This window comes from Emys orbicularis, chromosome 15, assembly GCF_028017835.1.
Source record: "Emys orbicularis isolate rEmyOrb1 chromosome 15, rEmyOrb1.hap1, whole genome shotgun sequence".
Classification (NCBI taxonomy): domain Eukaryota; kingdom Metazoa; phylum Chordata; order Testudines; family Emydidae; genus Emys; species Emys orbicularis.
Genome location: NC_088697.1, coordinates 16992854 through 17004910, shown reverse-complemented (window position 1 = coordinate 17004910; position 12057 = coordinate 16992854). Strand labels below are relative to the sequence as shown.

At 58.9% G+C, this 12057-nt stretch overlaps 1 protein-coding gene across 1 annotated transcript in view; it reads right to left on the bottom strand.

Moving 5' to 3' along the window:
- Positions 1-9546: 9546 nt before the first annotated feature.
- HEPACAM (hepatic and glial cell adhesion molecule) overlaps positions 9547-12057 on the bottom strand; it is an 86264-nt gene continuing 83753 nt past the window's right edge. The window contains exon 7 of the mRNA XM_065417308.1: positions 9547-9843. Coding sequence (XP_065273380.1) covers positions 9547-9843 — 297 coding nt within the window. The remainder of the gene's footprint in view (positions 9844-12057) is intronic.

The window sequence follows — 12057 nt, the reverse complement described above, 5'->3', positions numbered from 1 at the left end:
GAATGTTGCCAGGGCAGACACTGCTAGCTGCAATCCCAGGGTCACGGTGGCTAATTGGTGAATTATTCACTGTTAAATCCCACAGGATTTTCCTCCTGGGGACCCCTGCACAGAGCTGACAACCAGCTTCGACAATAGCAAGTAAACCCTGCGAGGCCCATGGAAAGAGCAGCCATGCACCAAACCTCGCCAGCCCCTCGCATCGCTCCCATCCCCTCTGGCTCCCCATGGATCCACCTCTCTCTGGGGCAGGGACCACGTCCCCTCCTGTCCTGTCTGTAAAGCACCTTGCACTGGTATAGCAGAGCCCTCTCTCAGAGGGGCGCTGGCTTCTCTGGGGATTTCCTGTAAGTGCATCTGGATTTAAGCATTGCCAGTGGAGGAGAACCCACCACGACTTTTGGTTAATCCCAGCCGCTGAGGAGCAGACCTCTCAGCCATAGCTCCATTCCCAGCCATGCAGTAACTTTCCCAGTGCTTTGCCCTGCATAGCTTTCAGTGATTCAGGATACGAGCTTCCTACCGCTCCCCAGACCAGCAGATCTCCCCTTCCTGGAGCCTGCAGCCACTTTTGCTGCATCCTGTTCTCCTTGTGACTCTCCCGTGCAGGGAGAAGAGAGGTTCCCAGGTTACAGCTGCTGCCAGCCAGCGCGTGGAGCGTCAGGGTGCGGCTCTCAGACCTGCTCTGCTGCTGCATCCCTGGACAGGCCGAGCTGAGCAAACAGAACCTCCCCTGCCAGCTCCCAGCCCCCTGATACCAACGAATGCTTCCCAGTCAGCCGTAATGTGTGGGGCCAGGTTCAGCCCCCTTGGGGCTCTTCTTGCGCTGTGAGATGGGCCAGCCCTAGGGCAAGAGCTGGTCACAGCCTCGGCCCTGAGACACAAGCCCAGGCCTGCTGCTTTTGAATCCCCAAAGAATGACGTGTGAAAAAGTTCTTCTGCACAACCAGCCAGAGCAGGCCGTTTCTCCACAGGCCCTACCTGGCAGCGCGCGGGTCCTGGGCGTCTGATGGGGGCCTGCCGGAATGCCCCTGCCACTCGTGCCCTCGGCCTGACCCCCACCCTGTTGCAGCCCTTCCTGTTGTTGGGGTGTGCGACAGCGCCCCCTGCTGTTAACACTGGAGAGTGTAAGCTTTTTATTCAGTAACAAAAGTCCCCTACACACGTTGCTGCTGTAAGGTCAGCGTGGCGCTGCGCTGGGTGCATGCAGCACGGCTGCGGTGCTGGGACATAGGAGGGCTCTCTCTGCACGAGCTAGGGGCGAATACTGTCCTGCTGTTGCACCGTGGGGCTTGTCCCCTGGATTGACAGGCTGGGCGTTGGTTTTTCCTCCATTTAACATGGTTGCCCCTGGGACTCTGTTGGGCCCGATTCTGTGCAGCCCTGCCCTGGTGCAAAGCGAGTCAGCCCACCACACCCGGGGGTCGGAGATGGACGAGGTGCCAGGCAGGGGACACAGGCCCTGCTTTGATTCTGTGTCCGGCAGGCATGTGTCAGCGCGTCTCTCTGGGCTGGTTGAGAGCTGCCATGTGCCTGGTGAGTGCCATTGGAGGGTACGGACATGCTCTGTCCCGCTTGCAATCAGGGGTGTGTGTTAGGGTTACCATACGTCCGGATTTTCCCGGACATGTCCAGCTTTTTGGTCCTCAAATCCCCGTCCGGGAGGAATTTCCAAAAAGCCGAACATGTCCGGGAAAATAGGGAGGCATGGTAAGGGGACCGCCTCCTCCCCAGGGTTCAACTTTCCCGGCTCCCGCCGCTCTCCCCAGAGCAGCAGCAGCCGGAGCCCGGGAGGAGGCGGCTGCGAGCTGGGATGCCGCCGGTCAGCGCCGCTCGGCCAGGGCCGGGGCCGGGCCGGAGCCGCTCGGCCGGAACCGGGGCCCGAGCCGAGCCGGAGCCACTGGGACCGGGGCTGGGGGTGCTCGGCCAGTGCCACTCGGCCAGTGCCGGGGCCGGGCCAGAGCGGCTCGGCCGGAGCCGGTGGGGCCAGGGGTGCTCGGCCGCTGGCCGGCGGCCGGAACCAGGGCCCGAGCCGAGCTGGGCCGGAGCGACCAGGACTGGGGGTGCTCGGCCGCCGGCCGGCACTGCTCGGCCAGCGCTGCTCGGCCAGGGCCGGGGGTGCTCGGCCGCTGGCCGGCGGCCGGAACAGGGGCCCGAGCCGAGCCGGAGCGACCGGGGCTGGGGGTGCTCGGCCGGCGCCCCAGGGCCCGAGCTGGGCCAGAGCCGCCGGGGCCAGAGCCTCTTGGCTGGCCGCCAGAGGGAGCCGCTCGGCCGGGGGGGCCGGACTGGGCCACGTCTCCTCGCGCCCCCCCCCCCGCCCCAGCTTACCTGCTGCCTGCCAGTTTCAGGCTTCCCGTGAACATTTGATTCGCGGGAAGCAGGGGAGGGGGAGGAGCAGGGGGGCGGAGCGTTCAGGGGAGGGGGCAGAGTTGGGGCGGGGACTTTGGGGAAGGGGCGGAGTTGGGGCGGGGCCGGGGCCCCTCGGAGTGTCCTCTTTTTCAGGGGCTCCAATATGGTAACCCTATTGTGTGTGTGTGTTGGGGGCTGGTTCTGACACCGGGGGAAAATGGCCGTTGTTCCAGATGACCATTTATGTGAAATTGCCCTGTTTGTTCTGACTCCTCCCCCTTCCCCTGTCATTCTGGGAGGCGTGGGCTGTGGGGGGCTGGCTGGGCCCACTCGGCCACACTAGGTGCTTGTTCCAGCCAACACCGGCATTCTCAGAAATGCCCACTTAAAAAACATCAGGTTCAGCCATTCTGTGGGAAACACGAAACAGGCATTTGGAGAGAGGGCAGTGCCAACAGCCCCGGGACAAGCCCCACACCTGCCACATCCACCCGCGCTGTGCCTGGCCCAGGGGCCCCAGGACGGGAGAGAGGAGACGCCCATTGCCCTCCTTTTCCATCAGGCCCCTGCATGGTGGAAACCCCATACAGGGGGGCTCTAGGGGCAGTGGGGAAGCCCTGCTCCTTGGGGGGGGGTGCCGGGCTGCCAGCACTGCTTTCTGCTTTTCCGCTCCCCTGGGGATGTTCCCTGCCCAACAGCCCAACACTGGGCCTCGTCCTGCACTGCAGGGATCGACAGGAGCTGGGGCCAGTCCATGGCCTTTCAGCTCCACGTGGCTGCTTACCAGAGTGCATGCGCTTCTTCCAGACCCACATGGCCCTGCCCCACATGGCATGTTCTCCTGACCCGCCCCCTCGGCTATCACAGCTAGCCCTGTCTAAGGAGGCCCTGCCGACTTTGCTCTGGTCCAGGGGGCTATCGATAGGAGTCTCAGAGGGGTTCCGATAAGAACCTCCATCGGGGTCTAATAACCCAGTGCTTCCCAAATGTCCCAACTCGCCCAGGGTCCAAATTCATGGGGAGGAGCCCAAAATCATAGGCCAGCATCCTTCTCTTCTGTCACCACCTCCTTGCCCATCGAGAGGGCACCAATCCCCCACACCAGCACCCACTGCCTGGCACCACAGCCCTAATTCCCTCTTGTCCATGTCTGCTCTAAGGTGATGATCCCGGTCGTTTCCACCTCTCTCTCCAGGAGAGCTTTTCCAGGGCCTTGATCTTTGTCCTCACCCTCCTCTAAACCCCATCTAAAGAAAACTACAGCTTGGTAGCAAAACTGCTCATCCAAGACCAACTAGACAAAAGCAAACGCTGGCAGACATGCGTCCTGTGCATTTCCTTTAGGCTTTTTAATTGCTGGGTCTCCCTTTACAATATATTGTACGCTTTCTACATCAAGTACAGCTGGGAACAGAAACTAGGACACACAGAAAGGGGCCTGTTTCCCCGCTATAGCGAAGTTAGTCTCATAATGAGGAAAGTGCAAGGAGGAGTGACACGTACATTGCCATGGAGAGCGGAGCTGACGACATGGGGAGAGGCAGGCAGGTCCATCCCTCAGTCCAATGTGGCAGGCCACAATCCAGCTGAAAGAGACGTGTGACTGTACAGCACCCTCTCCAGCAGGAATCCCCTCTGCTCCTCCCATGGCCCAAAGGAGGACTAGTGTGACTTTTACTTCTCCTCTATGATGGGAAAAGTCGGCCTCAGACTTTTACTGCAAACCCAGATTTTTCTGTCTGATTTACCCTAGGAATCTGCATCTGCCTTCAGCATTTCCGCAGTGACTGTGTGCTCAGTATCTGAGTGCTGGTTAGGATCTGGAGAGGGCCATTCCAGGAGCTGCACCCGTCCAGCGGAGTGGAGCCTCAAACAGTCCAATTGCCCTAACGATTCTAACCGCATACTGAGCCCAAAGCGATTCCACTTTGCAGCCATCTCTATGACTGGGAAAGGGCCAGAAAGGGCCCACCAACCAGCAAACAAGTGTTTGCACCACAGCTCACCTACGGCTCGATCCAACCACCCCCTGCATGCTCAACACCAGTGACGGGAGTGACGGGGTGAGCACCAGGCCCTGGCTATTACAGATGCCAGGCGCTGTTCCTGAAGAAGGGCCATGGCTCTCCTTCTAGCGGGGTTCGTGCCTCTTTCTCTTCAGTGTGTCGAACAAACAGCTCTATAAACAGCTTCCCCAGATTCTGGATCAGCTCATCCTTCAAGCACCAGCCCTGGAGTCATGAGCTGGCCAGTCCTGTGGGGCAGGCAAGGAAGCACAGAGACTTGGTTCATGCCACACCCAGTTACAGCAAAGACCACATTCTCTGTGTGCTGTAAGGTGCATTCTGTCCCGAGGCGCACTCTACAGTGGCAGAGGCTCTCAGATGAGCGATTCCCCATTGCTTGCTCACATGGCACTGGGGCTATTGTTTGGCTTCGGCATGACAAAGTTGGCTGAGGACTGTTCTGCCTGGAGCCAGCCTTACGGTACGTCTACACTACCCGCCGGATCGGCGGGTAGCGATCGATCTATCGGGGATCGATTTATCGCGTGTAGTGTAGGCGCGATAAATCGATCCCCGATCGCTCTCCCGTCAACTGCTGTATTCCAGCTCGGCGAGAGGCGGAGTCGACGGGGGAGCGGCGGCCGTCGATCCCGTGCCGCGAGGACGCGAAGTAAGTGATTCTAAATCGATCTAAGATACGTCGACTCAGCTACGCTATTCTCATAGCTGAAGTTGCGTATCTTAGATCGATCCCCCCCCCCCCAGTATAGACTTAGAATTAACCATCAGAGCTGGGCGAAATCTTTCGGCCCAGGCTTTTTTTCACCAAAAACACAGATTTGGGTTGGTGGAAACATTTCACAAATCTGGGTTGAATTTGCCTAATAAACAAAACAAAAAAACCCAAAATAAAAATTCTGGAAAAAAATCACAACTTTCTGTGGTGATATTTGACTATGTTTGAAAAAGATTCAAAACCTTAGAACCGAAGCGCTTTGTTTCAGGCTGAGCAAAATGTTTCATTCAACCAGAAATTCGATTTTTTTCAACTATTTCAGTTCACTGAAAAAAAATTCATTTTGAGCCAACCTGAAACAAATTCCCCCCGCCCCAAATGTTTCACTCTGCCCAGCAAACTGGAAGCCCAGCTTGGCGCACAGCTCCAGCCACGTCAGGCCTGGCCTGGCTCCCTGGTGTCTCAGAGGCTGCTACTGGGAGGAGAGGGGTGCTGGGCCTCTGGCACAGGTTTCCTTTAACTGAAGCATTAATGAGTCATTGGCGTTAAATGCCTGGTACCCGCAAATGGGCCCCAGGGGTTTCGTGGCCTGGTGACAGTCCCCCACCAATGCTGCTGCTTGTGCTCACTTCCCTCCTGCAGCGTCGCCAGTGTCTGGTCTCTGCTCCCCTCACAGTTTCCAGCCTAGACAGGACCTGGGTTTCTAAGGTAAAAAATGAAGGGTCTCCTGGATGCCCTCTTCTGTCAGAAAGGAATGCAGCGGGCACAAGGCCTGGTGGCCCGCTGCAGGCCCTGCTGCTGCAGCACATACATACAGGCAGCTCGGTGCTGCTGGCTGCATAGCTGGGTTTGTGGGGCTCAAGGGAGAGGGGGCAGAGCCACTGAGAGGCCTGGGGGGTGGCAGAGCCATCACATGACCCCAGCCCAGGGGTTGGGACTAAATGGGATTTTTGGGGGGGTTCTGCTGTTACTTGGTCTCGGCCCAGCTCCCACAGATGTCCGCACTCCCCTGCCCCCTGGGCATCACTTGCTCCCTTGGCAGCAGCCTGCCAAGGTGATGGGGCCCCAGGGGCTCAGACACTGTCCACGGGCCCCTTGGATCTGCCCTGAGGCCTGTGGGGTGGAGTCGACCCGGCGGTGTTCAGGCTCTGCCTGCCCTGTGTTTTGGGCTGGGATATGGCACACAGGATGGACTTTGCCCCCTCCTTCCCCTCACACTCTTTAATTGCAGGGGGGGCTCAATGTCCCCCCCTCTGGGGTTGCCACCTGACCAGGTTTTCCCAGGATCACCCCTCTTTCGAGGGAGTTGTCCCAGGAAATCTGCCCGGGGCTCAGCACTCCTGGCTAGTTGTCCAGTTCTGTGGGCTCAGGATCCTCACGGACGTCCTAGGCTCGGAGGTGACACTTCCTCCCGCAGGGTCTGTCTTCACTGCAGTTTGCCTGGCTCTCCCCGAGCTCCACCCCATTCCCTCCCTGAGTGTGGTGGTGCTTTGAGCCCAGGGCAGCTAGCCTGGCTGGGAGGTGGGCTGCAGTCTGGCACCGTTCTCCCTAGGGCTGGTGACCTGCCCGCTTTGCAGAGAGGATGCAGGTTAAATCACTCCAGTGCTGATAGTCCTCCAGTGCTTTCCCACAATCCCCCCAGGAGGTCAGACGAGTACTCCGACTGTTCACCGGGGAAGAGTCATAGAGCGGGTTGCTCCCAGCACAACGAACCCTGGGATGTGCCCCCAGACACACATCAGGGCATGCAGCAGCAAAGAGGATGCAGTGTTACCCATTGTCTGCGCTAGAGTCACACCTGCTTTATCCCAGTGTAGCCCTACTGCCTGCGCTGGAGTCACTCCTGATTTACTCTGGCCTGGCTGAGAGCTGGGTCAGGCTGTGAGCCAGTAAAGCTCCCTGCTTCAGAGAGTGAGATGTTTTTCTGGGCCTTCAGCTCAGCCCATCTCCTCCTCAAGGAGCAGAAAGCACCTGACCTGAGAGGCGCGTTGGTCGTGTTTTCCACAGTGGGCTCAAGGTGCTGAGGAGTCTTAAAATCACCCTAAAGCTTTTCCTCAAATGTTTCTACCTGTCGAAGGTGAGGCTGCAGGTCACGGCCAGGCCAGACCCGTCTGTCTGCGACGTGCACAGCTTGGGCGCCAGGTTTTGTTTGGCAGTGGTGGCAGAGGAATGGAGCAAAGCAGCCAGGCTGGAGGGTAGTAGGTTTAGTTTATTAGTCAACAGTGTCTGCTCTTACAAGGATGCAGTACAAGCTCGTGGGTGTGAGGAGGAGGTGGGGCCCTAACCCCTCCTGGCTAGATGGCAGCTTCTCTCCCCACACATTGCTGGGGGTTGGGACGCACTTCTCCTAGCTACCGTCCCCAGAGAAGTCAAACATGAATATGCACCAGTGTCACGTCTGAATGTCCGTGTAAAGAACAGGCAATTTTCACAGAAAATAAAGACATGGCAGAGCTGGCGGGGGAAGGGAAGACAGCAGTTGGGCTAACTAGACACCTGTCAGGCAAATCCCAAGGCCCAGCGTGCTAGAAGCAAGCAGACTGCGAGGAAACATGCATCTCTATGTCAGAGACGGGACATAAAGCTATTTCACAGCAAAAGAACATACCCCAAGCTGTGCTAGTGACCTGGAGTTCCAGTCCGGGACCTCGAAAGTCCCCCATCCGCCCGCCCCCCGCCTGGGGGCTGCCCTATAGGAAGTCATTGACAGTCAGTGGAGCTGACCCTGCAGGCAGCAGGGTGTCACACGCCAGCCTGCACCTGTAGCTTCACCAAGGGGCAGTGCCGTGGAGGGCAGCTGCTGCTGGGATGGCAAAGCTGACTGGCTCTGCTGGCCCAAGCAAAGATGGGATGAGGCTGGGGGCCTGGTGGGGCCAGGACTCACATCTGCGCTCGCTGAAGCAGTGACTTCATGCAGCTGTTTTGGGCCCTCTGCGCTGTCTGGTGGGGCAAAGGGCTGGAAAGCTGCAGGAGTCCCCTTGGCATAGGTGCGGGGAGGGGTCCCAACTGGAATAGCCAGCTCCTAAGCGGGCCCTTGGGCAGCCCTGGGCATACGCATGGCCGGAAGGTTACTGCGCTCGCTATTCTCAGCTAGTGTGCTGCCCCCTTGGGGCCACAGCCAGCCAGCAAATTTAGATCTGAGGCTGCTTTAAAGTACGCTGCGGCTGGGGTCCCCTGTAATGATCAGGGACCCACAGTGAGCTTCTTTGTGGCTGTCAGCTCCACCCAGTGGCCTTTCGTTCTGCCTGCTGTAGGCTGCTGGCACATGGAAGGACGGAGCATGCTTCATTCTGGGATGGCTCTTGTCAGCGGCCTGTGCGTGTGCATACGCAGCCTGCTGGAGGGGCACACTCACACACCAGAGGAGTCTCTGGAGTCCTGCTCATTTGGGGCATGTTTAAATCCAGCCTGCTGTGACTTGGATGCAGAAAAGCAGGTAAGGGGGAGCGCAGACATCACTGACCGGCTTCTTGGACGGGGGTGGTGTCCTTTTCTGGACTAAGCCCTTGTGCAAAGGCCTGGTCTGGAATGTGATCTACCCTAACGTCCACATCCTGTGTTTGCCTTGAGGGGAAAGTGGCACAGCCCAACCCCTGGCATTCGGCGACCGGGTGGCTCCATTGAACACAGCCATCAAGCCGAACTCCGGCACAAGCATGGACTAGCTTCAGCAGCGTGCTGACTCTACCGGGCCTTCCAGCCCCGCAGCAAGCTCTGTAAATGAGCAACGACTCACCAAGCAGTGTCCTGACAGTCCTAGGCCTCCGCTCCCTTCCCACAGCTCCGAAACCAGCACCGCAATGCTTTGTGAAGGTCTGCGAGCCCTGGCCAATGATCAGCACATGCAGACAGCCTCCCCCCCCCCCCACACACAGGGACACGGCCACACGTGTGTGCCCACAGACACGCTCCACGCCGACATCAGCCCACAGGGGCGTGTGTGCAAGCTCACGTGCAAATGTACTTGCCCACAGGCTCACATAATGTCACACCGAGAGGCACGTTCAGGCAGACAGTCATACTCGGAAGCATGCCTGCTCACACACGCCTACTCATGCTAAGCTGCACACACACACACACACACACACAGGTTCTCACGCACACGCATACACACGTAGAGCTGCATAGGGACAGATCTCAAGTGTGAGGGAATTAGTTTGACACCCCAGAAAGCCAAACCTTAGTGAGCTGCCTGGGATTGCGCTAGAGTGTTAAATAGCAAATTAGTGTCTTTAAACCCGCTGAAGCTTGAACATTGAGGCTACAGTAAATTTTAAACTGGGCTCATCCAGCCAGCGGAGCAACGCGATTCCCCTTTATCTACAGGCAGTACCTGGGCCCCATTCACCACCCGGAACACGCGGCCATACACACGCCTGAAACCAACAAGCTGCCACCTGCTAGAGACACATTCCTAGGCAGCGGGAGCTTCCTGTTCACATGAGTTGGATGCCCTCAGGCTTTGATTTCGACAGAGTTGGCCTCCTCCTGCTCCCGGATGATATGAACGCCAGCAGTCCGCAGCATGCGTGTAGCGCTCCGGGAGCGCACCGGAGAGCCTGGGGACCTGGGCGGGGATTTGTGTGTTCTGGAGGAGGCTGGAGATCGGGCTGGGGAGCGGTGATATCGGCGAGCCGATCGAACAGGGGGACCTGGGGATCTGCCAGGAGGAGAGCTGGAGTAGCTGGGCGGTCCTTGCTCGGCTGCGGTTCTGGCATCCAGAGGGGAATCCTCGTCCGCCTCCGGAGAATCCTTCAGGAATACAAGAAGAAGCAACAGGCAGCGTTCAGGATGAGCTGGGCAAAGGCAGTAGTGACATTGCACTTAGGGCAGGCCTTAAAAGCCAGCAAGAGGCAGATCCTGCAGGAGTGCCATAGCTGGGTTCTCCATCCAGGGCTTTTCCATTCCCAAAGACCCACAGGGTTAATGCTTGTGTGAGCCCCAAGTCACAGCACTAGGTGTCATGGGCAGCCTTTGACAGCATGGCTTACTATAGTTTTCAATCTGCTCCATCCTCCTCTGAGCACAGACAGGCCTCAGGCCGCTGCAGAGTGGGGACAGATCATGCCAGAGGGCATTTGTAAACAGCATCAATCGTGTTTGCTCCCAGGGCAGGACCCCCGGACTTTTGACGGGGTTTCCCAGGAGGTGCATGCTGCGGATTATCACACACACCGGCTCCCTTCCCTGGAGACGGTTCAGCCAGCAGAGGATCCGAATGGCACGTTTTGCTGCCCACGCCTGCAGTGCTTCCCTGTGCTCATGGAGGCTTCTCCACAGCACCCTGCTCTCTGCACGTCTACCAGCAGGTGTCGCCCTTGAGTCACAATATGCTTGAATGAGACAAGCCAGGATGAGCCGGCAGGGAAGGATGGGGGGCATTGTTGAACCTGAACTTGTCTCCCTTGCTTGTGCTTTTTAATAACAGAGCAGGTGAGAAATGAAGAAGCCACAGTCCATGGTTAAGGATGTGAGTCAGCTGCCATTAAAAGGCTGGTTTTTATATCCCTCCCAGGTTGCATTCTGAAAAAAGCCCCTTGCTGTTTGAAATTCCTTGTGTATACAGTTCAGCCAGGGGAGAATGATTTGGAAAAGTTTGGGCTTACCAAGATGGGTTCGGGACTTAGCAAACTGGGGAGTGGGGGTGGGGGTGGGGGGAGGGAGAGGGCAGTTCAACTTTTGAAGAATCTTGTCATTTCTCTTTTCTGTTCTGTCTCTGTTAGGCCTGGGGCTGGCTACCCACTACGTGTTTGATAATTAGTTCTATGAGATGCTTTCGTGTGGGATCACGGTCGTGCTGAGCGAAGCAGGAAGGCCTGTGAGATGCCCATCCTGCCACACCAGTGCTGTGCTGCTGGACATACTTAATACCAGGGCCGGCTCTAGGTTTTTTGCCGCCCCAAGCAAAAAAAATTTTGGCTGCCCCCCACCCCAGCCCTGGGCTCTCCCCCCCACCCCACCCGCACCCCCACCACCCCAACTCTGGGCTCTCCCTCCCACCCCACCCTACCTGCACCGCCTGCCGCCCCAGTGCTGGGCTTCCCCCCACCAGCGCTAACTCCGCCTGCTCCCCCCTCACCTCCAGTCGGTCCAGCGCTGGCAGGGTCGGGGAAAGCAGCGGGGCTCCCGGGCCGCGCCTCAGCCCAGGGTCCCTCCAGCCGGGGCTCCCGCCTCCAGACCGTCCGGGACCGGGGACCGCCCCGGCACGGGGCTGAGGAGCCGGGGCAGGGCAGCCCCAGAGGGAGCAGAGCCCCGGAGAGCGGGATGCGGGCCCCACACGGCAGCGCCCCACCCTCTATGGCCCCGCTCCTGCTGCTGCTCCTGGCCGCCCTGCCGCAGTCCCTAGGCGGCTCGGGCTGCTTTGCCCAGCCCCGACTGCGGTGCTGGGGGGCGGCCGCCCTGCAGCACCTGCAGGTGGCTCTGTGTGCCCCGAGGGGCGGCCCCCAGCCCGAGTGTCCCGCGCTCGGAGCCTGCCTGGCCATAAGGTGCGGGTGCTGCTCCCCGACGCGAACCGCAGCGGCCCCAGGGTGCCCCCGGCGCAGGACACGCTGCTGCTGCCAGGGCCAGCTCTAAGCGTTTGCCGCCCAAGCGCCAAAAAAAAAAAAAAGAGGCTGGCTGGAATGCCGCCCCTGAAAATGTGCCGCCCCAAGCACCTGCTTGGTTTGCTGGTGCCTGGAGCCGGCCCTGCTTAATACACTCCCAGGGTGCTGAGAGAGTTCCCAGCCCTGGGACTACTGGAGCAGAAGAGCGCAGCCACCACATTCTGGGCCCATGGGAAAAGCTCAGCCTGTTTCTTGCAATCGTCAGCTGTGCAGAGGCCTGGCTACAGGGAGGGGTTCTCCTGGAGCTGGGTGGGAGTGAAAGCCGGGGGCATGCTATTTTTGTACACTTGGTGGGCCGAGCTCCTCCATACCCAGTCTGATATCCTGGGTTGAATGCTCCCCTGCAGCCAGCTACTTGGGACCT